The sequence below is a fragment of the Lactuca sativa genome, chromosome 1, assembly GCF_002870075.4.
Source record: "Lactuca sativa cultivar Salinas chromosome 1, Lsat_Salinas_v11, whole genome shotgun sequence".
Classification (NCBI taxonomy): Eukaryota; Viridiplantae; Streptophyta; class Magnoliopsida; order Asterales; family Asteraceae; genus Lactuca; species Lactuca sativa.
The window spans coordinates 100035197-100058848 of NC_056623.2; the positions used below are offsets into that span (position 1 = coordinate 100035197).

Below are 23652 nucleotides of genomic sequence, written 5' to 3' on the forward strand. Positions count from 1 at the left end.
GACCTCGGTGGTAAGAGTGGGCGAAGAAGCAGTAAGGATAATACCATCCACATACATGAGTCGATAAATAACATCTTTACCATTATGAAAGGTAAAAAGAGAATTGTCAAATTTGATACTATGAAACCCAAGAGAAGAGAGAAAGATGGAAAAACACCGGTACTAGGCACGAGGAGTTATTTGAGGCCATATAGGGACTTGCAAATGAGACAAACATGATCTGGAAACTGAGGACTAATGTAGCCAGGAGGTTGACGCATATAAACTATTTTAGTTATATCCTCGTGAAGAAAGGCATTTTTGACATCAAGTTGATGAATAGACCAGTTTTTAGAGACATAAATAATGAGGACGGTGCGCGTAACACCCGGTCCATGGTACACATTTAAATTCAAGTATTTTTCATGTTTTTCCCTGACTCGGCGAGTTGGAGGCCCAACTCGTCGAGTAGACTTGACTTTGGACCCGGAGGTTTAGTGACCTACTCGACGAGTCGGGGACCGACTCGACGAGTAGGAGCTGTCTGGATGAAACCCTAATGTTATGGTTTGCACCCTATTTAAACTTCTTATTCTGCCTCAACCCAACCCCCATCGTCCCTCCCAACCCAAAGAAACCCTAACTCGAAACCCTAAGCCCCTTTTGAGTGTTCTTGAGCTTTTTGGTGACTTTTATGTGCATTTGAAGTTGGAAGAGAAGAAGAAAGCTTGGGAGTTCAAGTGGAAGCTAGTAGATCCAAAGGTTTTGCTTCATTCTCAACTTATTCAAGGTAAAAAGCTTGAACCTTGACCATCTATCTCCTAGATCTTGTTTTGGGTCTATTTTCTACCTTTTCTAAGTTTTTGGAAGGCTATACTCAGATTTGTATGTATATTTGGAGTTGCACTTCAGATCTGGAACCATTGAGGGTTCCCATTGAAGGGTTTTGAGCATTCTAACACTCATATGGTGTACATGCAACCCTAGAAACCTTGGATCTATGTTTTACTAAGATATATGCAAATTTACTTTTCAAAGGTTCATAACCTAACTAGCATGGCATGGGAAACTTTGAAACTTAATAAGCTAGTAGAGTTACATACCTTTTAGTAGTGGTTGATTGCTTAGAGTTTGAGAGCCTAGCACCAATAATGTGGATGCCTCAAATGGAAGTCACAAATCACCACAAACCTTGGAAACCTTTAGAGAGAGTATGAACACTTGTAGAAATCGGCCACCTTTGCTCACACACAATTAGTGCCATTTCAAGTGCCAAGGACTCCTTTATATAGTTTTGTGGATTAGGGTTACATCCATGTAAACCCTAATACCCATGACCTTTCATTTCCATGAGATCCATGGGTTAAAGCTCTATGGACTATCCATGGACTTACCATGCAAGCCTAGCCCATTCTAAATAGGCATTAGCCCACACTATATAAATACAAGAGTCCATATTTAATTAGTCACACTTTTGATCACTAAATTAATTCTAAATTAATTTTAGATCAAGACTAATTAAATAATATGATTTCATATTAATATATTAGAACTTATAATATATTAATAAATCATAACTTATACTATTCTCAAAAGATTATCCATATAAATTGTTCGGGTGAAGTGCAACCCAAATGGACCATGTCGGGTCGGGTCAAGTACGTCTCAAATATAGTTATGGACTTAGGCCCCGTTTGATACGCATCTTTCCAGGTCCAAATAGATCTTTCTAGTTGAATGGACCGGAAAGACTGTTTGATTTGCACAAAAGAAGGGGTCTTTCCCGGTAAGATATGTCTTTCCCAGAAAGCTCCAAAATCATATCTTTCTGGCTGAATGGGCTGAAAGACAATTATACACCAAACCCCGCCTCTTTCTTTCTTTATTGGATTATTAATTTTTTAAATAATTTTTTTAAAATTTATTTTTTATTGAATTATTACGTTTTTTCATCATTAAGCACAGTCAAACAGATGTACAATCAAACAGCATGGTTTCTTTCCCAGTTAGAAAACTTTCCCAGACAGCACTTTACCAGACAACACTTTCCCAGACAGAAACTATCAAACGTGACCTTAGACATCTTATCCAACACCCATGGCTAAAAGGTGCCAACTTTATGGCCTTGGGAGACCCATGCAACATATAAACCCCTTTTTATGGCTTTTTGAGCCAAAGTCCCCATGCACGGACATCAAGTTTGTAACTTTACGTATAAAATGGACTCTAGGAGGCCAGATCTATGGTTTTGATGCATTAAAACCCATTATAATCGACTGAATAGTTTTGGACAAAGAGGGACTCGGCAAGTCACTTGGGTGACTCGACGAGTCGGGTCGCATTTTCCCCAAATGCCTTCTGGAAATGGTCTTTGGTTGAGTGGAAGGAACACTCAACCTGTTAGGAGTTTGTAATGGACTTGAAGATGGAAGGACTCGACGAGTTCAAGGAGGAACTCGACGAGTTCAAGGCAATGTCCTAACCACATGAAGACGGACTCGACGAGTACAAGGGTGAACTCGACGAGTCATAAACTGAACACCTTCATATGGATGAAGATGAACTCGACGAGTTCAAGGACGAACTCGACAAGTCAGTTGAAGATAGTCCGATGTGTTGTTGAAGGCGAACTCGTCAAGCTCTTTCTAGACTCGACGAGTACGGACGGGATTACGACATTTTGTGGTCATGGGGACTCGGCGAGTTGGTGGACCAACTCGGTAAGTCGAGTCAACCAGATGTTGACTTTGACCAAGGTTGACTTTGACCAAGGTTTTGACCTTGACTTTGACTGGGACTTGAGTGACCCTTGTAAGGGTAATAAGTATGAATTGATAACTTAGAAAAGTTTTCGTATAGGGATTGAGGAGTCGAGGAGAGTCGATTTTCACACCGAGGATAGTCCAAGGCCCAATCCAAAGGCCTAAAAGTCTAATAATGGATCAAGGCCCAACTATAGCCCATCTATGACCTAATTTTCCAAACTGGGCCCAACCCTCACATATGGGCCTTACCCTAAAACCCATCTAAATGTTCTAGTCCATTTGCTTGCTCTTGAATGGTCCATTATTATCCCAATCACCAAGGCCCAATAGGAAGGCCCAACTCAAGGTCCAAGTGAAGTTAGGGTTTCACATAAAATGATGATTAGGGTTAAGTTTCCTACTTAACCCATTAAGGACTTAATCCACTAAGGACTTAATCCATTAAGTCCAATATTGTTTAGATTAATCTTTGCCAATGATTATTATTTAATATTTCAAACTATTAAATAACTCCAAATTAGGGTTTTATTGGGTTAATTAGGATCCATTAGACCCATTAGGGTTCCTCATAAAATGACAATTAGGGTTATGTGTTTCTTACTTAACCCATTAAGAACTTAATCTATTAAGGGCTTAATCCATTAAGTCCTTTACTCTGGTATCTAAATGGTATGGAGTAATTGGGCTTAATACATACTCCAATCCCAATGGCCCAAAAGTGGGTCCAAATAAGTCCAAGTCCCAAATACTCACAATTAGGGTTTTCCACCCAAACATGGCCCAATAGGCCCAAAAATAATCTCTAAGCCCATCAGGGTTTTCTAGCGGGGCACCACCCACTACCGTCTCGGGTAGTGGTGGCCAATGGCGGCGGCCACCACCTTACGGTGGTGGTTACTATTATTATTTTCATTATTCCATGCATTTACAATTACAAGGCTTTTATCCAAAATACACACTAACTAATACACACACACAGCCACACCATGGTGGCCGGCGGTGGCTCGTGGTGGCTTTTCCCGAGAAATTCGGCTAAACAAAGCCCCCACTACACTGAAATGAACACACACCAACACTCTTTGCCCGAAACAGTAACACAACCACCCACCTGGTGGCGTACATGGCGGTAAAGGTGCAAGATGACGACAGCTTTGCTTTGACAGCCACCACCTTACGGTGGTGGTGGCGTTTCCTCTTGATCCACTACCCATTAACACTTCAACCTCGCTGAACATGTCGACTGGTGCAAGGTGCTTCATCCACACTGGCAGCGGAGGATCGCGGTGGTTTTCCGACTCCACACGACCCCGACAACAAGAGCGAGTAGAAGAAGAAAGGGAGGCGAAGAAACGAAAGCAGTGACCGATCATCATCGCTCCGAGCCTCGAAGACTTCCTCTGTAGCGCTAATCATCATCAATGGCTCGAGCTTCACATCCCACGTCTTCGCCGGCCCTAGTCTTGGCGGTCCTCATCTTCTATATCGGCGGCAATGGAACAATGGGAGTGTGTCTTCACCGGCAACAAGACCATGATGGCATATCGATGGTGAGGCAGCAGTCGTTGGCGTTCGAGGCTTCATTCGGTCAGAAAAATGAGGGAGGCATCGGGTGGCGGTTGGAGAAGATGAGAAGGAGGTGGCGGCTAATTCCCCACGATGGTTAGGGCTTAGGAGTAATAAGGTGACGGGAAGGAAGGTCACCGGGTATATCCCGCTCCCATATAAACTTCCATTCATTTTTGTCACATATATCCCCTCCTTATTAGTTCTTCTTCAAATTAAGCCCCACAATTTACCTTTTAGCCCCCGCCCCCTAGAATCTATTCAATCTAAGTCCATCATTTACCATTTATACCCTGCCTTATGAATTCTATTTCATAATAAGTCCTAATAGTTACCAAACATACCCCCACTTCTAAATACTTCTCAAATTAAATCCGAGAATTACATTTTAAACCCCAAAACTCTCGATTATAACTTTTAACCCCCAAAACTAGTTCCTTGCCACACTATTCTGCTTTTAGGGCTATTATTCATTCATTAATTTATCTAAATATTTATTAAATAAACGGGGTGTTACACAATAAGGAAAAAAGGTAGTGAATTGTGATAGAGAAAGAATGAGATTGGGAGTGTGAGAGAAAGTGAGTTTAAAATTACGATTATGGTGAGGGTTGAGGGGTGAGGCAATATCTATGCTGCTAGGTTGATGACAGTTGCTTATCTCGTCGTCTGCATTGATGAATCGTGTATGGGGGATGAATTGGTGGTCATATCTACAAATTAGTTGTTGTGGGGATCTACAAATCAACGTTTGTATAGGGCTCAATACCTGAATACATAAATTGGTGCAAGTTGTATGAAGGAACAAGAATGACGTAGTTTTATGGGAACAAGAGATGCAAGTTTATGTTCTTCTATATGTGTAGGGAAAAAAAGGAAGGATGTGTGATGTAGGTTTCAGATGAAGAGTGAGAAGGGAGGATGAAGAAGGGGTGGGTGGCAGTGGTGGATACTCTTAGGGGCCATGCCCCCCCCCCCCCCCCCCCCCCGATTTTGACGTTCAGAATACCTGTATCATGTAAATTAGTTATGAAAAATCACCAAAATGACCAATTAGGCCCAATTGTTTTAAACATTCTTAAGCTTACTGTATCCATGTAATATACTAGTTATTAAGTAAGAGACTATATAAACAATCAACAAAATTTCCAAAAATCACTGCAAAAAATCAAATCTAAACCTTGTTTGTTTAGGAAACCAAATCAATCAAGAAATCATCTTAAAACTCTATAAAAATCCACCAATCTATAATCTTATAAGCTTTGAGTTCAAGAAAATAATAAATCACAAGAACTTATTCCGGTCATTAAGAAAAGAAATCTCAAAGCTGACCGGAAATGCCGCCTCCGCTTTTTGCCTCCTCACTGGTTGCCATTCAGTGCACTTCTCTCTCTATGCTAGTCGCCGATCTGCTCACCGCCTCCCGTAGGATCTCTTCGCTCTCTGCCGGTCGCATGGTTGTCGCCTGTGACCTCCTTGCACTGTCGGCTGCTGCTATTTCTCTGAGTTTCCTCACCGCCGGAGTAACAAAGAAAGTGTAGGTATTTGGTATTTGGTATCCCTATAACTTTCTCTTTTTCTCTGTCATTAGTTGATATATAAAACTGTAACGCCCGCGTTTCCAGGCTAGGCATAATTGTTGATGTAATAGTCTAGGTTAACCTTTGTAACTCTTTTGAAGTATTAATGATGAAATATCTGAGCATTATGTGAATCATGTGAATTATGTGTTTATTTTCTTAATTATTATAATTTAATGAATTAAGAATAAAATGAGCGTCAAAATGAAAGGTTAGATAAGCCCAATATCTTTACATAAAGTTGTAGTGGTCGAAACAAGGATTCCGAAGATATAAAGAACGCCGAAATCCAAGTTATAAAGAAGAAGTTATGATCTGTCGAAGCTTCGCGACAGAACCGGCACGACGCTGAATGACGTAAAATATGAAATTAAGATAGAGAGATATCTAGCCTTAGTGATCTAAACAAAATTTGTAGAGTTCGTTAAACCGAGAGCGTGCATAAAAAGAACGCCCAAATCTGACTTCATATGAGGAAATTATGATTTTTCTGAAGTTTCGACTTAGCAATATGCAGTCCGAATCCTCGATTTGAGATCGAGTGATTTTTAGCGGAAACAATCTAAATAAGAATCGAAGATCTCATCGATAGTAGTGAAACGATAAAAAGATAGGCGAAAACGGACGTCAGATGAAGAAGTTATGAATTTATAACGGAGTTTTCCTGTCCCGGCCTACTAAAAATAATATAAAAGTACTATATTTATAATATATTAAAAATAAAATCAAAATTAGCCAACAGAGTCTAAACGAGAGTTGTAGAGCATAATCTCACCTATGCGTTGATATAAAAAACGTCAAAAACGGAGTTCGTATGCGAAAGTTATGAATTTCTAAAGTTCGGGGCGCGAAACCCCAAAATTGTCAGCCACCACGACGTGGTAAAAGTGCCACGATGTGGCAGGAGCTCTGGAGTCTGTCAGACCCACTTGCAATGACACATGCAGTGACGACCCAGCCACCACGACGTGACAAAGGCAAATTTTGCCCTATAAATAGATTTGAAGGGCCAACCGAGTTTGGTTGCTCAAATTCTCTCCTCTCACTCTTATTACCTCGATTTACGTGCAAAGACGTACCCCCCGAAGCCCAGGTATCATCCCGAGACCCGAAGCAAGTCCCGAAGCTCGAAGATCCCGCGAAGAAAAGAGTTTCTGAGCCGAAGCTCTGCCCGTAAGAAGCCCGGTAAGTGAAGTGAACCCAGTTTCACCGAAGAATACTACTTCTACAAGTCGTAGCGTTGTCCGATCATCTTTTGATCAATTGAGTGTATAGTCCCTTTCATAAACACGAGTATAATACAAGTATTGTTTGAATATATTAAGTATATGATTGAGTGAGTGTGTAGTTATTTTCTTCTAATACATAAATACGAAGTGTTTGATATGAAATACGTGTTTTGTGTATATATTGTTGCTTATATGTGTGAATGTATATTCACTTACTTTTAACTCATAGATATGATTTATTCTCTATGACATACGTGTTACGTTTATGTGTTTCATCTTTTATCTGGAATGTGTTTTGAATGAACATGATATACAGGTTTTAAACTATGTATAAAAATGTATATTTTTTATCTATTAATATGTAGGGTAGAACATAGGTAGATAGTTGTCATGTGATAAAAAGATGAGAGGCCTCTATGTTTTTGATTCAGTTATCTAGCGGAGTTTAGATGACGACCACAGACTTTTCTAGATAGTTATGTGGAACGCTAGCAGGCTCGCCACCTGTAGGTGTTAATGAACTTGGGTGTTCATTCGTTGTACTTCATCCCCCTCATGGTTGCCTTATTTGACATATATTGCTGGGAAACCCCCGAAGCATGTGTTGTCGCCCCGATGAAATATCCTTAGACTAGGTCCCTTGTGTTAGTTGTTTTAGGGATGTAAAATGAGAATAACGGGAATGGGTAATTGGGTTATTGTTGGTTGATGAAAATTAATTTAATTATTTATTGTGGGTTGAAAACCCTATATACTCACCAGGCTTCCAAGTCTGACCCACTCAGTTTTCTTTGTATTACAGGTAGTGGCACCAGAACATAAGTTGGATGACTTGTCAAATTATTTTTGGATTATAGACCTGTTGTTTTATATAACTGTTGTAAGGTCTGTAATATAATGTTTATGCTTTTGGTCTGTTTATCGGAACATGACATCCTGAGTTTTGTTATACAATGAAAATACATTTCTTTAAGAAATGCTTTGGTAAATCTTATTTTTATCATATTTCGTTTTGAGAACAAATTCCGCAACTCTTTTAATCAAATGATTACTCTGAAATTGTTTTAAAAACATAAATTAAACCGGTCTTTTTCTGGCCGTGATTTTGGTGATGTCACAAAAACCGATTGTGAATATATCTATCTAAAAGATATGAAAAGACTTAGAGTCTAAATGCTGCAAAAACCAACTTTTATTTTATTGAATAAACAAATTTATTTATTAATTCTTATTATTTTTGTTCTCTTAAAATGTAAATGAAAGACAATAAAAAAATAATCATTAAGAAGTATAGTAAATATGCAAGTAATTAGTATGAAATAGGAGTATCTAGAATGTTATGAGTAAATCGTAAAACATAAATCAAGCAAACATAATAAAAAATTGATCAATATGGTTATAATTTTATAATATAAATGTATCTATTAATTATATTAATATGTATATTTGTTAAAATTGCTTGTTTGTTATAATATGGTTGTTTGTTAGTAGATATTTGTATCTTAGATCAGATCGTTATGTAAAAAATCAATCTATCTTTATATGGTTTGTATTGAAAATTTTATTTTGACCCCTCAAGTTTTAGGGCTTTTGTTCTGCCCCTGGTGGGTGGTGGTGGAGGATGGGAAGAAAAAAGGCAAGAAAGGAGGCTCGTATATTTCTATTTTTAATAAAATTAATAAATATAAAAAAAATTAATAAATATAAAAAAAACAAAAATAAATAGTAAGGGGAATATTGTTTTTTTTAAGTTTCCCTTCCCCGATTTATCAAAAACTCTATGCTTCACCTAATTTGTCAATTGACCAATATACCCATGAAACTAATAAAACCTTACCTTTATTGTTACGACTCCGTTGCCTCTCTCCCGACTGCTCTCACGTCAACTCTCTCCCTGCTCGCCGCCGTATGCCGTCGCCGCTCCTGTGAGGCCACCGGAAGGAGACCTTCGATAGCCACAGCTACACCGTCGCACCCCACCCCAGGTTCCATTTTTCTTCCTTTTTTTCTGTTTTCTTTTGAAATCGCCAATCTTGATATCAATTGATACCAATTTCAAGGTTATCAATTGATGCTAGTGTTATTATGAATTGATGTTGGTCTGATTCCTTCCTTTTTTTCTGCATTCGATAGCTACAACTTGTTTGCTGCTACTGATTTGCTACTTGTTTGTTGTTCGTATATGAAAACTGTAAAGAAGGGAATGTGTTTGCTGATCATGTATGATATTTGATTGTGTACATCATTCTGTATCTTGAATTAGATGTTTGAATTTGTGTTCTTAAGGCTCATATGTGTGATGGTTTTTGTCTTTTGATCTGATTTGGGATGGTTGGCCTCGCAGGCAAGCTGTTTGATCAAATGCCTGAGAGGGATGTATAATTGTATATAGTACTTTCTTAAGATGCATGTTTTCACTGATCAATTCTAATATACATGTTTTATCAAAACTGATTCATGTTTTTATATTTTGCCACTACAGTACATGTCATTTTGTGGTGTTCAAGGATGACAACAATTGGAACAACAATGGGTCAACAACCTAATACTACTAACAAACCTGAATCTAAAAATGCTACTAAAATTCAGAATTCAGCTTCAGGGTTCAAAAGATGGGGAAGAAAAGGTCCATTTATCAGATATGGACTTCCTATGATTTCACTCACTGTGTTTGGAGCACTTGGGTTAGGTCATCTTTTACAGGGAAGGTGAGTTAACTCAGTTACTAAATCAAATAAAGTCATTACCTTTTTCCATCATATTGATGTCAACTTTTGTACTTTAGCAAGGATATAGCTAAGGTGAAAGATGATCAAGAGTGGGAGATTCTTGAAACTAAAAAAGCCCTTTCAAGAACAGGGCCCATTGAAGCTTACAAGCCTAAAAACTTGTCAATAGAGGAGGAGCTAAAGGTGATATTAGCATATCCAATAAACCAATCCATTATAAATATAAATATAATTTCATTGAAGCTTATCAATGGGTTTATTTTGGTTGCAGGCTTTACAGAAGAGTGTTGACATAAACAACTATGAATATAAGAAAATTCCTAAGCCAAATGAAGGTACATGAGCTTGAAGGAATGAAGTCTAGTTCTTTTTCACTTTTCCCTAAATAAGCCACATATCTTTGAGCCTTTTTGTGTAGTTTTGTGCCTTGGATACGAAGTTTGTAACATTTATAAGATGCATAAAAAGGAGTGGAACAAAACCCTTTTTTTCTGTTGAATTTTGGTGGTGATGATGTTATTTGGATCATTGGATATATGTTGTTATAGTTGGTTGCTCTAAATCGTGAAAGACTCATCAATTTAGATAGTTGTTAACATGTTATGTGTATCATGTGTGATATTTTTTGTTATATGTGTGAATAAAATGTTGCTAACATATTATTGCTTTTTTTAATGAATGAATTAATACATCATTTGAATATGAATAAATAACTATTCTATCTTGATGTTTATAAGTGATCAATAACAAATAGTCATATCTACAACAGCCAAAAACAGTTAGATTTAACGGTCGATGGGCCAACGGTGAAGAAAAATAAAGCAACAAAGACTGTCTGTGTCATGTTTTTAAAATTGGACTAAAACTGAAAACTTAATCAAAAAACAGGTACCACTTCTGTAACTTACTCTTTAGTTAAAAACCAAACCATAACGACCACCCAAAAAAGAGCTACCATCTATCTCACTCTTCCATGGCTTCCAAGCTATCATCACTCACTCCGATTACAGACCTTACAATCCACAGAAGCCCGAAATTCCACACACAATTTCTTCAAACCAGCCTTGTTTTCCGTTCCTTTTCATCATCCTCATCTTCATCGCTTCATACAAAACTTCATAGTTCAGAGCTCAATTCAAGGCGGAATTCATTTGTTTGTAGCAATTCACTGAAACAGGAAACAGTTCAGAATCCTACCGAATCTCCTTCACCTCTTACTTCGTCTAACAAGCTTGTTCTTGTCACCGGAGGCACTGGAGGAGTAGGTTCGATTCCGTTAACCTTGTCTTCTTATAATTAGCATCGGTTGTTCAATTTGCACTTGTTTGGTTGCCTCGATTCAAACTTAGGGTTGAATTTGGAGTTTTCTGGTCTGATCTCTGATTGATCGTTCTGAAGCTTACAATTAGTCCCCTAATCTGTTGGTGTTCTCTACAGGACAATTAGTGGTAGCGTCATTGCTAAATCGGAATGTTAGATTGCGCCTGTTACTCCGAGATCCAGAGAAAGCAAAATCTCTATTTGGAGAACATGAAGAGGAGAAATTGCAGGTCTGTTTTGCTTTTTTAAAGTTTTAATTATCAAGTGAGATGTAAGAAATGAAATGCGATACTAGTATTCATTTTGACTTTCTTCCTTTCTCATTAGTGAAACCAATTCAGGATATGAAATTGTTTTATTTAAAAAAAGGATTTTGGTAGGTGATGAAATGTGACACTCGAAATGCAGGGGGTCTTGATCCATCAATGTTTGAGGTTTATACTTTATACTTTATACTCTCATTTCTTTCACTAATCATTAGTTTTTATAACATTGGCTTGATTATATGTTTTGATTCATAGGGTGTGACTCATGTTATTTGCTGCACAGGCACTACTGCCTTTCCATCAAGGCGATGGGATGGAGATAACACCCCCGAAAGAGTAGGTCTGATATATGTTTGACTTTCTACATATATAGCTTAACAACAAGTCCTTGACTAATGATTAAATACCTAAAATACCCCCTTGATTCTATCCCATTTGTGATTGAAGATTGGGAAGGCGTGAGAAACCTTGTGTCAACACTGCCTCAATCCTTATCAAGAATCATCCTCGTTTCATCAGTAGGAGTAACCAAGTCTAATGAACTACCATGGAGGTATGACATAACAATAACACTAACAGGTTTAACTGTGTTTGACATATATTAGACTGAATACCCTTAATTATAAGTTTGACTTTGACTTTGAGTTTGACTTGACCCATGATTGATATGACTCAGCATCATGAATCTTTTTGGTGTTCTGAAATATAAGAAGATGGGGGAGGATTTTGTTCGTAACTCTGGCATTCCTTACACAATAATAAGGTTTATTTGTGGCTTATGGGTTTTATTTATGTTTTAAATTTGAGGAATCTTTATAGAATATACTGATAATGTTGTAATATTATATTTTGTTGAAACTAGACCTGGTAGGTTGACAGATGGACCTTACACGTCATATGATCTAAATACTTTGCTCAAAGCTACAGCAGGAGAAAGACGAGCTGTCCTTATTGGTCAAGGTTGACTTGACTGACTCACAACCTTAAAAAGTCAAATTTAGTCAAAATTATTTGTTTGAAATTAGATTTATTTGGTTGTGGTTTCCCAGGAGATAAACTGGTAGGAGAGGTTAGCAGGCTGGTAGTTGCTGAAGCTTGCATACAAGCATTGGATATAGATTTTACTGAAGGTCAAATATACGAAATCAATTCAGTCCCAGTGAGTAAAATCTAAAATCCCATTAAGTGGCTTTCTGTGTTAAGTCGTTCTTTTTCCATTAAGTCAAAAGGAATGAATTGTGGTTGAAGTTTTCTTATGGTTTACAGGGTGATGGACCTGGAAGCAACACAGAAAAATGGAAAGAATTATTTAAAGCTGCTCAAATCCAATAACAAGTGTCATTTACTTATTTACCTTGTTTGGTTATGTTGTAATTAAGTTTTAAAATTGTATATTGGTACAAGTTATATACATATTTATAAAAAATGTAAAGAATTAAAATTATTCGGTTGGTGGAGATGATTGTTTAACTTTTACATAAATGGTCCCCATGGTTTACACAAAATTGCAAGTTTTGTCAAGTTTTTGAAATCTTCACCTTTTCTTTTACAGATTATATATTTGTGAATTTAACTAGATACATTAGAGGGGTGAACTTGTGTAACACGATTGGATCTGCTTAGGTTTAAATCAGGAACCACCTCAACTTCCGTATCCGGCTACAAAAATTTACACAAATGCCATTCATTACCACAAAGCAAAAACCAAAACAGGGGTAGTTTCGTAAATTGACATGAAAACATACCTGCCACACTTGTAATAATCGCCATAAGATATAATCAACAATCATAACTAAACAAAAAAGCTTCCCAGCCCAAGCACCACATGTAAGATACCTACAACAAATTCACAATAAAATAGTGAAACTAAGTTATGCTTTATGTAAGAGCAAATTAAAACTTTGTGGCAAAAATTGAAAACATCAGCTAAACTCAGGGACTAAACATGTAATTTACCGAGAGAGTCTTTCCAAGAGGCTTTGATCGGGACATTTTAAGGCACGATCATACACAATCTCTGTTCTTTTGGCAACATCTTGCCAACTGTACATTCCTTTGATCTAATAATATATAATTCAAATTATAATTTTTTACAAAAAAAAAAAAATTATTTTGCAAAAACTTACACGAAGATGCATTTCTTGTGGATCAATTTGAGGAAGAATCTTGATTGCTTTTTTGATTGCATGAACCATATCACTAGGATCTGGCTTAGCAAGAACTATCATATCATCTGGTAGAACCTAAAAATCAACATAAATATTAAATTATTAATTGTCCATTTTTTGTCCCACTTAAAAAAAAATGAAAAATATATTTGAATTCACACCTCAGGTACACCCCCAACACATGTACTCACTGTTAATAATCCACAACTAGCAGCCTCTAGTATTGCTATGCAGAATGCCTCTGTAAGAGAACTATCAAATAAAAATAATCATTCATTTGTTTACTATAGTTATAACTTATAGCATCCTACTTTCTAAATATAGAAAGATTTTCCAAAGTATAAAAATATAAATAAACATACCTGTTCAAGAATATATGACCAGAGTTCAAAACAGATCTCACTTTAGCATGTGGAACAGCACCTAACATATCAACTCTATCTTGAAGAGAATGTTTTTCCCTCATTTCTTCCAATCTTACCCTTTTGGGTCCATCTCCTCCAATAATGAATCGCACCTGAAAATATATATTTTGTGACATCAAAACCAAAATATAAGTTTTTGTTTCTTTTTTCACATAAGGGTAAAATGGTCATTTAAACTTACATTGGGGTACAAACGGCATATTTCAGGAATAACTTCAACCAATAAATCTGCACCTTTTCTATAAACCAATCTACTAATGACAACAATAACAATCGGATCCATAACAAGTCTTTCTGAAGCAGGTTTGAACATGGTTGTGTCTACAGCATTTGGGATAACAAAAACCTTTTCGGGTGGAAGCCCTGATCTTAAAACTGTGTTTTCTTTACTTGTATGTGAGACACAAATGGCTTGACTCACATCTGCTAAAGTAAATTGAAGTACTTTGTTCATATGAATGCTTCCAATATCAGCAAAACCATATAATGAATGATCAGTGAATAAAACTTTGTAGCCCATTGTTCTTGCATGCATTAAAGCTTCATGACAAAGAGTTGAAAAGGCTTGATGACCATGGATTAATGAGATGTTTTCACGAATGATGATTGTTCTCACAATTGGAAGTGTTCCATAGAATGTTGGTAATGTGTTTTGCATTAGAAATGGTTTCCAAGGGACATAATAGACTTTTAATCCGTTTGTCATGTATCTTACCCCTGAACGATTTGCATATGCATGAGTCATGACCACAACCTGAAAAAGTAAAGTGATTGATTGGTTTGAAGTTTGAAGTTTGAATAGAGGTGATGAATTTATTAGATTTTTCTAACCTTGTGGCCAAGTTTAAGCAAGCATTGTGATAAGAGATAGATGTGATTCTCTACACCACCGAAATTTGGGTAAAAAAAGTCTGATACCATTAAGATGCTGTGTTTTACATGGTTGGATTCCATAGCTACAAAGAAAAAAGAATTGTTTATCATCATCAAGTTGATTCACAGATATGCAAGTATTAACAGAGTATTAACCAAAATTAGTGAGGTTGAGATTTGATCATTCTAGCTAATGTTTACAAATTGGACCAAGTAACGTCATATTCTATCTACATCCTATCAATAATTTCCATGTTTACAAGAAAATCTCACTCAGGCATATCAACAAACAGTTGATACGCATGTAAAATACAAAGTTTTCACATGAATCAATTTGATGCAAATGAACTGGAATTGATTGGAGTTTGATAAAAAGAAATAAAATTGATGCAACAAACCAAAACATAAGCTCATGAACCAACAAGCCAAATTCTGCAACAATTTATCTAACATAACAATGCTCCTAACCAAAATTCTGCAATATTAATCTAACATGAGCAAAATTCTGCAATAATTTATCTAACAATCTGAAATCTGAAATCAATTAACTAACAATGCTCCTAACAATCTGAAATCTGAAATCAATTAACTAAGAATTTTATGAGAAAACTGAACTGAGAACACTGATTCACATTCACCGAAAGAGAAGAGAGAAATAGAGAGAACTAAGATTCTGATTTCTGAGAACATACCTGACAGCGCTGAGCTGATTGGCGATTCCAGGCTTCCGGAGTTCCAGCGGGGAGAGGAGCGGTGATCAGTTGATCACTGATCAGCGTCCAGCGATAGGCAAATGGCGAAGGAATAAGGATCGAGCGAGGTTTAGCACTAAGCGGGAAGGACTAACGAGGGTAGGAACGATGAGTCGATGATGATGCCAAGAGTCGCCAAATGATATGCAGCAAATTTGGTGTCCGACAACCAGTGACGTACTGACGTTGCTCCGTGGTTAGTGAAAATGGCGATGGCCGAGAAAAATAAAAGGGTAAATGGCACAAAAAAACACTAATTTTACACAGAAATTCGATTTTGACACCGTGTTATTTTTTGTGTCAATTTTGACACTGTGTTTTCCAATTCGTTACAATTCTGACCACTTGACCGGTTAACCAGGTTACATGATGATGTGTCAGTTTTGATGACGTGGCATGCTGACATGATATGCTGACGTGTCAAAATTGAATTTTTTTCTCACAAAAAACATTAAGTTTTCATTTTTTTTTCGATTTTGACACTATGTTTAATTTTTTCTTTCAACTTTGACACTATGTTTTTTTGTTCCAAATCGAACATCATTTTTTCCAATTTTGTTCAATGTTGACAATTTTCTATTTGAAACCGTATAAATATTTTTTTAGTACATTTAAACCGTATAAATATGTTTTTTTTTTTCATTTAAAAACCATAGTTTTGTATAAATACATTTTTTTTACACTCAAATCATATTTTTATGTATAAATATGTATTAACTATATAAAAATTGTATTTTATATTAATATGCAACTTTAAAATATGTTTGAAGGTTTATAGGCGTATAGTTGATCAAAATTTGGATATCAAGTTTGCAACCCATCAAATTTTTACATCTTATTAGAAGCTTATGGTTAGTTTGATTCTCATGATATAACTAATGCTTTGAATGTAAGAAAAAAAAACACCTTGTATTTAAATAAAAATGTGGTTTTTAAACGAAAAGAATATGTTATACGGTTTAAAATGTAATAAAAAAAATGTATTTATACGGTTTCAAATGGAAAATAGACAAAATTGAACAAAATTCGATAAATGATGTTCGATTGGAACAAAAAAAACATAGTGTCAAAATTGAAATAAAAAATTAAACTTAGTGTCAAAATCAAAAAAAAGTGAAAACTTAGTGTTTTTTGTGGAAAAAAAAATCAATTTTGACACGTCAGCATATCATGTCAGCATGCCACGTCATCAAAACTGACACGTCATCATGCCACGTCAGCATGTAACCTGGTTAACCGGTCAAGTGGTCAGAATTATAACGAATTGGAAAACACAGTGTCAAAATTGACACAAAAAATAACACGGTGTCAAAATCGAATTTCTGTGTAAAAATAGTGTTTTTTGTGCCATTTACCCAAAATAAAACTGCGATCGCTGCTCACTGCAAAAGTTGAATTTTGACCAAAAACATTGGTCAAAACTCAAAACCATACGTTTTAAAACACACACACAAAAAAAATATAATAAATAAATAAATAATACGCAAGATTCAATCCAGATAATAAACATTTTATTTATTGTATTTTGGAAGAATCATATTAAAATTTCTATTTGTAACAACAAAAATATTGAAATCTGACAGCATATTTTATATAGGTGAAAATTTGTGAAATGACCAAAATGGAGGGGCTATTTGAAGAAAATGATTAAGAATTAATATATGTCGACTTAAAACCATACTTCATGAAAGAAACTCGGATTTTACTTTTCCCTTTTTACCCATTTGCTTCAAAGCACAAATTGAAGGCTTAAATCACTCATTCCAACATTATCAACATCCGAAAGAGTCTAGACTCTATTCCCTTGAAGACCAAAACATTTACTCAATCCATTTACGGCTTGCTATCCCGATATCTGAAACATCGTAAAACTAAGTGTTACACATCTTTACTTTTTTTTAATAGTGTGTGAAGCCGAGCCCATTCGTTTATGTCGAAATTGTCTTATTGATATTTTATAATTTTTAACTTTTCATTTATTTCAATTGTTTGCTTTATTCCTTCGAAATTTCCAAATTAGGTGTGATTTAGTGATAATCATGTGTGACTTATATTGTGTAAGCTTTTTTAAACCTGTTTTTTGTTTAATTGGTTACACTGTAGCATTCTATTAGTTTATTTTAAAAAAGACTAAATCTAATTTTTTTACACAGGGTAAAAAAAATAGATACTTTTTTAACATAGTACACCTCTCAATTTTTATTTGTTTACCTTTTTGCTAACACCCAACCCAATGAATACCATCTATGATAATAGATACTTTTTAAACCTTTTTCTATTAAATTGTTTTACCAAGGACCATTTCTAAATTTTTATTTACACAGGGACCAATTCTGAAAACTGATGCTATTTGTTTACCTTTTTTGCCACTGATTATTGTGCGTCTAAAATTCCCTTGGTTTCCTCATTCTGCCATTCATGGATATATGACCACATCAAATATGACGAATAACAGCTTTTATGTTAATTCCATGTGATGTTCGATACAGTTGGTGCTGAGATGTTGGTTGTAAATAAGAGTGACAAAGCTGCCATTTCACTTCAAAAAGATGATGTTGTGACTTCATGTCAGAGTCCTAGAGGTAATTTTACCATTTTACCCCTTTGCATACCATCCATATCCTTCATCGTCTCTCTCTCAATTAGATTACTACACTGCTTCCACCATTCTTCCAACCCTTTTCATTTACAGTTTACCTTACCATTAGCTATTTTGGTCCTTTTCATTTACAGTTTACCTTACCATTACCATATAGTTATATGTTTAATCATTGACATCTTTGTTTATGAGCACCAACAGTTCCAATTGGGGGAATATTTGCTCATTTTTGTATAAAACGACATGTGAATTTTAGTTATGGTAATTATTTTAGTGGAACCAAACAAGATATCAGTTTTAGGCTTCCATTTGATGTTGGATTTAAGGTATATAATAATACTTTTTGAATTTTTCTTTTTAGGCCAGATTTCGTAGAAACCAAAATAATATTTCTCTAATTCGTTTACCTGTTAACGTCCCGAATCTGCTAACCCTTTTATTAAAAGGGTCGGGTATGGATTATCACTGATCTCATCCATTTATAACCCGCCCCGTATAAATTTTAGAATTATACGTTTATATTTTATCATGTTTAAAGTTTAATTTTAATTCTAATTGAAAGTCCAAAGGGGAAAAGCCAAAGACCAAACTATTTTTATTTTTACATAGGACTTGAAGAGTCAACTTCTAGATGGTTTATTAACAAGAATCATGGTATAATTTCATTAATATTTCATCACGCAATCACTAATTTCATTTATAAATCAATAAAGTCATTATCAACTTGAAGAAAGTTTGCAATTGCTATTCTCTATCACCGCATTCGACCTTTAAATATCAATCGAAAGTTATTACAATAGTGAATTTAATTCCAATCGAAAGTCCTCGAGTATGTAATGTGTTTTCTAAATAGACATTTTTGTTTGATTATTCAGAAAACCTACGGGTTATGGGGCGGGTTTGGATATCTATTGATTCAGTGGATAAGGGTATGAGTTTGATTATTCAAAACCCTACGGGTTACGGAGCGGGTTTGGATTAGATTTTGAAATTTGTTAAACGGGTTTGGATCAAGGTCGATTTGCTTCAAACCCGCCCCATTGACAGGTCTAAATTTGGTTGATGATCCATACGTTGCCGTCAATCATGTCAGACAAGAAGGGAATGAACCAGTACCCATCAGGTTCGTGATTCGTCCCAATCCACCACACATATTTCGTTTTTTGCGTATCAACGAATCTTCCATGGAGGAAGAAAAGTACCCGGTCATGGAGCTTGGGTGTAACGAATCATTGTCGGTGGTTCTCTGAACCACACAACATACTCATCGTAGTCGGACTCGATTCGATATGACCACTAGGGTCGGAATATCAACAATCTTCTTAGTCATTACCGAAACGATGGTAACAACACACTTGAATAAAACGAAATCAATTACTAGCTTCTTGGTAACCTTGTGACTTTCCCTGATCCAAGTGTGAGTCCTGTGCTTCCGGTAGTATAGGCCTCTACTACCATTCACACCTACTCATACTCGTCTCAGGTATTGTCCCGCAGTTTTCCAAGTCACCATACAATAAAATCATATAACAGCTTAACACATCAAATATCAAAACGAAGGTTTTTATTATTCCTTGAAACTATTACATAGGTGTTCAAGTTCACCCTAGACTATGCCTCTAACAGGCTACATCATACGATTCTATGGCTACTTCATAACTCGATCTTTGGATGTCAAGCCGTCACTCCTGAATCCTCGCATTGTCATCTGCTTCGTCAAGGATCATTTGAAATGCTCTCGCCTTTGGCTTTGGCGGCACATTTGGCTTTGTAGCCCCCTCTCTCTTTGGGCAATCTTGCTTGAAGTGCCCTTCCTCATTACATTCGTAACACACCATTTTGTTGAATTTACACTCGTTGGCATAATGCCCATGCTTCCCACACTTGAAACAAGTCAACTCCTCACCACATTTTCATGAGTGTTTCTTTTTGCACTTCTCGCACCATCTTTCTTCGCTCCCTCCTCTAAACTTCCTGGTACTGGTCTTGCTTCTCTCATCGGGCTTTGTAGACCCCTCAAACTTCCTATTTTCACCAACCTCAATCTTGTTGGCAGCTCTTCCCTTAATCATATCTTCCACAGACTTGGCAGCCCAGATAGCTGCCTCCAGAGTAGGTGCCTGACGCACTGGCACCGCATACTCCCATGGAAGTCCCTTTGCGTACTTGTCGATTTTTGTCAGCTCATCCGGAACAAGGCGCAAGGCAAACTCCATCTTATCTGTGAAGTTGTTGGTATATTCATCAATTGACATGCTTCCCTTCTTCAGGGTTAGAAACTGGTTCTCTAGCTCGAGCAGGTTTTGAGCTGAGCAGTACTTTCGTTTGAATTGTACCAGAAATTCTGCCCATGTCAGTTGCAGGGGCTTGTTGGGGCTTAAAGTCTTCCCCAAGGTATTCCACCAACGTACAACGCCTCCTCGAAACTGACGCACTGCAAGCGTGGTCTGTAGCTTCCCTCTACAACCGCATGTCATGAAAGCTAACTCCATCTCCGAGATCCAATCCATGACCCCGATCGGATCCTCCTTTCTAGTGAAAGTCGATGGCTTGCAAGTCAGAAAATCCTTGTACTTGCATCCATTCCTCTCGACTTCGTCATCTTGGTTGTTTTGTTGAATTATTGGTGGGTTGACTTCACCAACAGTTCCACTGTAGTCTCCTTCCTCAGTCTGCCCTTCGTTCAACTCGGGCTGTTCGATCTGAATAGTGGCTTCCTCTCGATTTTGCTGGAGCAAACGTCTAGTTTCCTCCATTTGACGATCCAACATCGCTTGGATCATCGCTTGCACTTCAGCCATCGTGACTGGCTCAACAGTGGCTTCCATCACCGGAATTTGCTCAATCGCTGGGGGTTGATCTCGGTTCCTATTTGCATTCACGTTTCCGCTACGGGTTCTTTCCATCTTGATCTATACACCGAATAAGGTGAATCTAGACCTTTACTTAGGATTGACGTTTAAATCATCTTATCACTCCGAAACGTTTATATGCTAGTTCTAATATCGTAGTTAAACGCTTAGAATCCTAAACACATAAGGTTTCCAGATCCGGTCGGCAACAGACCATAGATCCGAACAAATAACAACATATCAGGCACAAGCATTTAGCACATAAAAGCATTTTAGGCACAATTCCTAAGATAATCTAGTGCTCACACCTCACAATCATCGCTTAGCATTCTAAGTTTAAGTCTAGAAATAAATCCATATTCCTAGTTCGCTTAAACTAATGCTCTGATACCAACTGTGACATCCCCAATTTTCACGGCCAGAAAAGACCGATGTTGTTTATGCTTTATAAAAATCAGAGTACTTCATTTTATAAAAATGTTGCGGAATTTGTTCCCAGAAAAACATGGTAAATACGTTATTAAAACATTTTCGAAGAAACGTATTTATTTCATTTTAAAACGTTTGGGATGTCATCGTTAATACAGAAACATAAGCATAAACAGAACTTACAATTATTTACACTAGTGATCTACATCTCTTTAAATCTCTCAGTGTAATGTCACTTCATATCAACGCCTGTGATATAAATAAACTGAGTGGGTCAGGTTGGGAAACCTGGTGAGTACATAGGGTTTTCAACCCACAATAATATAATTATTATGTTTAAACAATCAAACAATCAACCCAATTACCCATCCCCATTATCTTCTTTATTCTTAAGGATCTACCCTAAGAATCAGCTATTTCTCATTCATTCATTCCTAAGGATCATCCTAAGGAAACAACATGAAGTCCATTGTTGCCAATGACACATTGGTCAAGCGTAGCTGCTAATATTGTCACTTAGGCTCAGCTGCCAGAATTAGGACATTTTCTATGAGGCGCTTCTGCCGGTATTGACCTTTAAACACTACTGTCATATTCATAAGGCTCCCTATTAGGCGCTGCTGCCGATACTATCCTTAGAGCGCAGCTGCTAGGACGTTTACCGTAGATCTAAATCATCTACGGGTTGTGGCACAGCTGCCAGTGCTCATCTATAGGGTACTAGGTCCACTGCTGCCAATGTATACCTATAGGGCACTAGGTCCGTACTACTAATGTTCCTCTATTTTAGCTTTTATCCATCATCATTCATCTACCCATGTTTTACCCAACATATTTTGTAGATATAAAATACTTTATACAGTTTACATCATTTAAAACATGTATAAAAATCTTTCACCAGCATAGACAACAAGTATTCAGACAATATGCACACATAACACGTAATTTATATTAAAATACTTCATATCTATGTGTAAGATGAAAGAGACCATGCACTCACTTGATTAGGTGGTGACTCGGTACTTGAACAGCACTTCGTTATCTCAAAACAATTTTTCCGTGACCAAAACCTAGTGTTAATACCACTAGAGTTTAGTTTTAACGTTAATCGCGACTAATTAATAATCTAGCTATTATTACTATTATACGAGCGTTAAATAACACTCAATATAACTCATAATAATAGCCCAAATAATTATTTTAAGGTCCTAATAATTTTACTATAATTAAATAAAAGCTATATTAAATATAGTATAGGCGTAACTCACTTACAGCGGGTTTTTATTAAAAACCGGGCTTCGCTGGAGCAGCGTTTCCGAGCCGAAAGCTTTTCTTCTCGGAGCCGTCGGGCGCTCCGGGGCTTTCTTCTCGTGATAGGGAGGTTCCCTAGACTTGGGAGGGGTTTAGGGAGGTTAGAGAGAAGTTAGAGAGAGAAAGAGAGGCTTATGGTGTGAAGAAAATATGAGGAGTTCACCCTTGTATTTATAGTTTTATAGTAAAGTAGTCTCTAAGCTTCGTCCGTAACTTTTGCATACGAGCTCCGTTTTTGTCTGTCTTTTTACAGTTGAGTTCCTATTAATGAGATCTTCAACTTTCATTTAGACCTCGTTGGCTAATTCTCATTCTATCTCGGATTTACAAAACTGTATCGAATTCGCCGCGCTCGAAAAGTAGGGACTAAGCTTCGTCCATAACTTTCGCATATGAGTTCCGTTTTTGTTTGTCTTTTTACCGTTGAGTTCCTATTAATGAGATCTTCAACTCTCATTTAGACCTCGTTGGCTAATTCTCATTCTATCTTGTATTTACAAAACTGTATCGAATTGGTCGCGCTCGAAAAGTAGGGACTAAGCTTCGTTCATAACTTTTGCATACGAGCTCTATTATCGACGTTCTTTATATCCATGCGTTGGTATTTACGAGTACTACAACTTTCATTTAGATCCCGTCGGCTAAAAATCGACCGATCTAAAATTCAGATTTCGGGCTGTGCACTGCTATGCTAAATCTTAGAAAAATCATAACTTCCTCATACGAAGTCAGATTTGGGCGTTCTTTTTATCGATGTTCTTAGTTTAACATATTCTACGACTTTCGTTTAGATCGCTAAGGCTAAATCTCGC

The 23652-nt window shown here is 36.6% G+C and overlaps 3 protein-coding genes across 4 annotated transcripts; 2 read left to right on the forward strand and 1 right to left on the reverse strand.

Annotated features, from left to right (window-relative positions):
- The first annotated feature begins 8909 nt into the window (after nucleotides 1-8909).
- On the forward strand, nucleotides 8910-10466 carry LOC111899397 (uncharacterized). The gene is made up of 4 exons (XM_023895242.3): nucleotides 8910-9101; nucleotides 9599-9824; nucleotides 9902-10028; nucleotides 10117-10466. The coding sequence occupies exons 1-4, from the start codon at nucleotides 8933-8935 to the stop codon at nucleotides 10186-10188; spliced, it is 594 nt and encodes a 197-aa protein (XP_023751010.1). The 5' UTR covers nucleotides 8910-8932; the 3' UTR covers nucleotides 10189-10466.
- Nucleotides 10467-10612: 146 nt separating this feature from the next.
- On the forward strand, nucleotides 10613-12870 carry LOC111899399 (uncharacterized protein At2g34460, chloroplastic). The gene is made up of 9 exons (XM_023895244.3): nucleotides 10613-11110; nucleotides 11283-11395; nucleotides 11546-11599; nucleotides 11687-11771; nucleotides 11879-11984; nucleotides 12108-12194; nucleotides 12294-12391; nucleotides 12481-12590; nucleotides 12698-12870. Exons 1-9 carry the CDS (start codon nucleotides 10819-10821, stop codon nucleotides 12761-12763), a joined length of 1011 nt encoding a protein of 336 aa, XP_023751012.1. The 5' UTR covers nucleotides 10613-10818; the 3' UTR covers nucleotides 12764-12870.
- Nucleotides 12871-12880: 10 nt separating this feature from the next.
- On the reverse strand, nucleotides 12881-15874 carry LOC111899398 (phosphatidylinositol N-acetylglucosaminyltransferase subunit A). 2 transcript variants are annotated; one of them, XM_023895243.2, is made up of 9 exons: nucleotides 15590-15874; nucleotides 14856-14980; nucleotides 14206-14778; nucleotides 13962-14116; nucleotides 13761-13851; nucleotides 13558-13674; nucleotides 13388-13491; nucleotides 13177-13267; nucleotides 12881-13090 (listed from the first exon to the last, which is right to left on the reverse strand). In XM_023895243.2, the coding sequence occupies exons 2-9, from the start codon at nucleotides 14976-14978 to the stop codon at nucleotides 13001-13003; spliced, it is 1344 nt and encodes a 447-aa protein (XP_023751011.1). In that variant the 5' UTR covers nucleotides 14979-14980; nucleotides 15590-15874; the 3' UTR covers nucleotides 12881-13000. The 2 variants fall into 2 exon arrangements, with proteins under 2 accessions (XP_023751011.1, XP_042757968.1); XM_042902034.1 differs by lacking the exon at nucleotides 13388-13491.
- Nucleotides 15875-23652: the final 7778 nt, after the last annotated feature.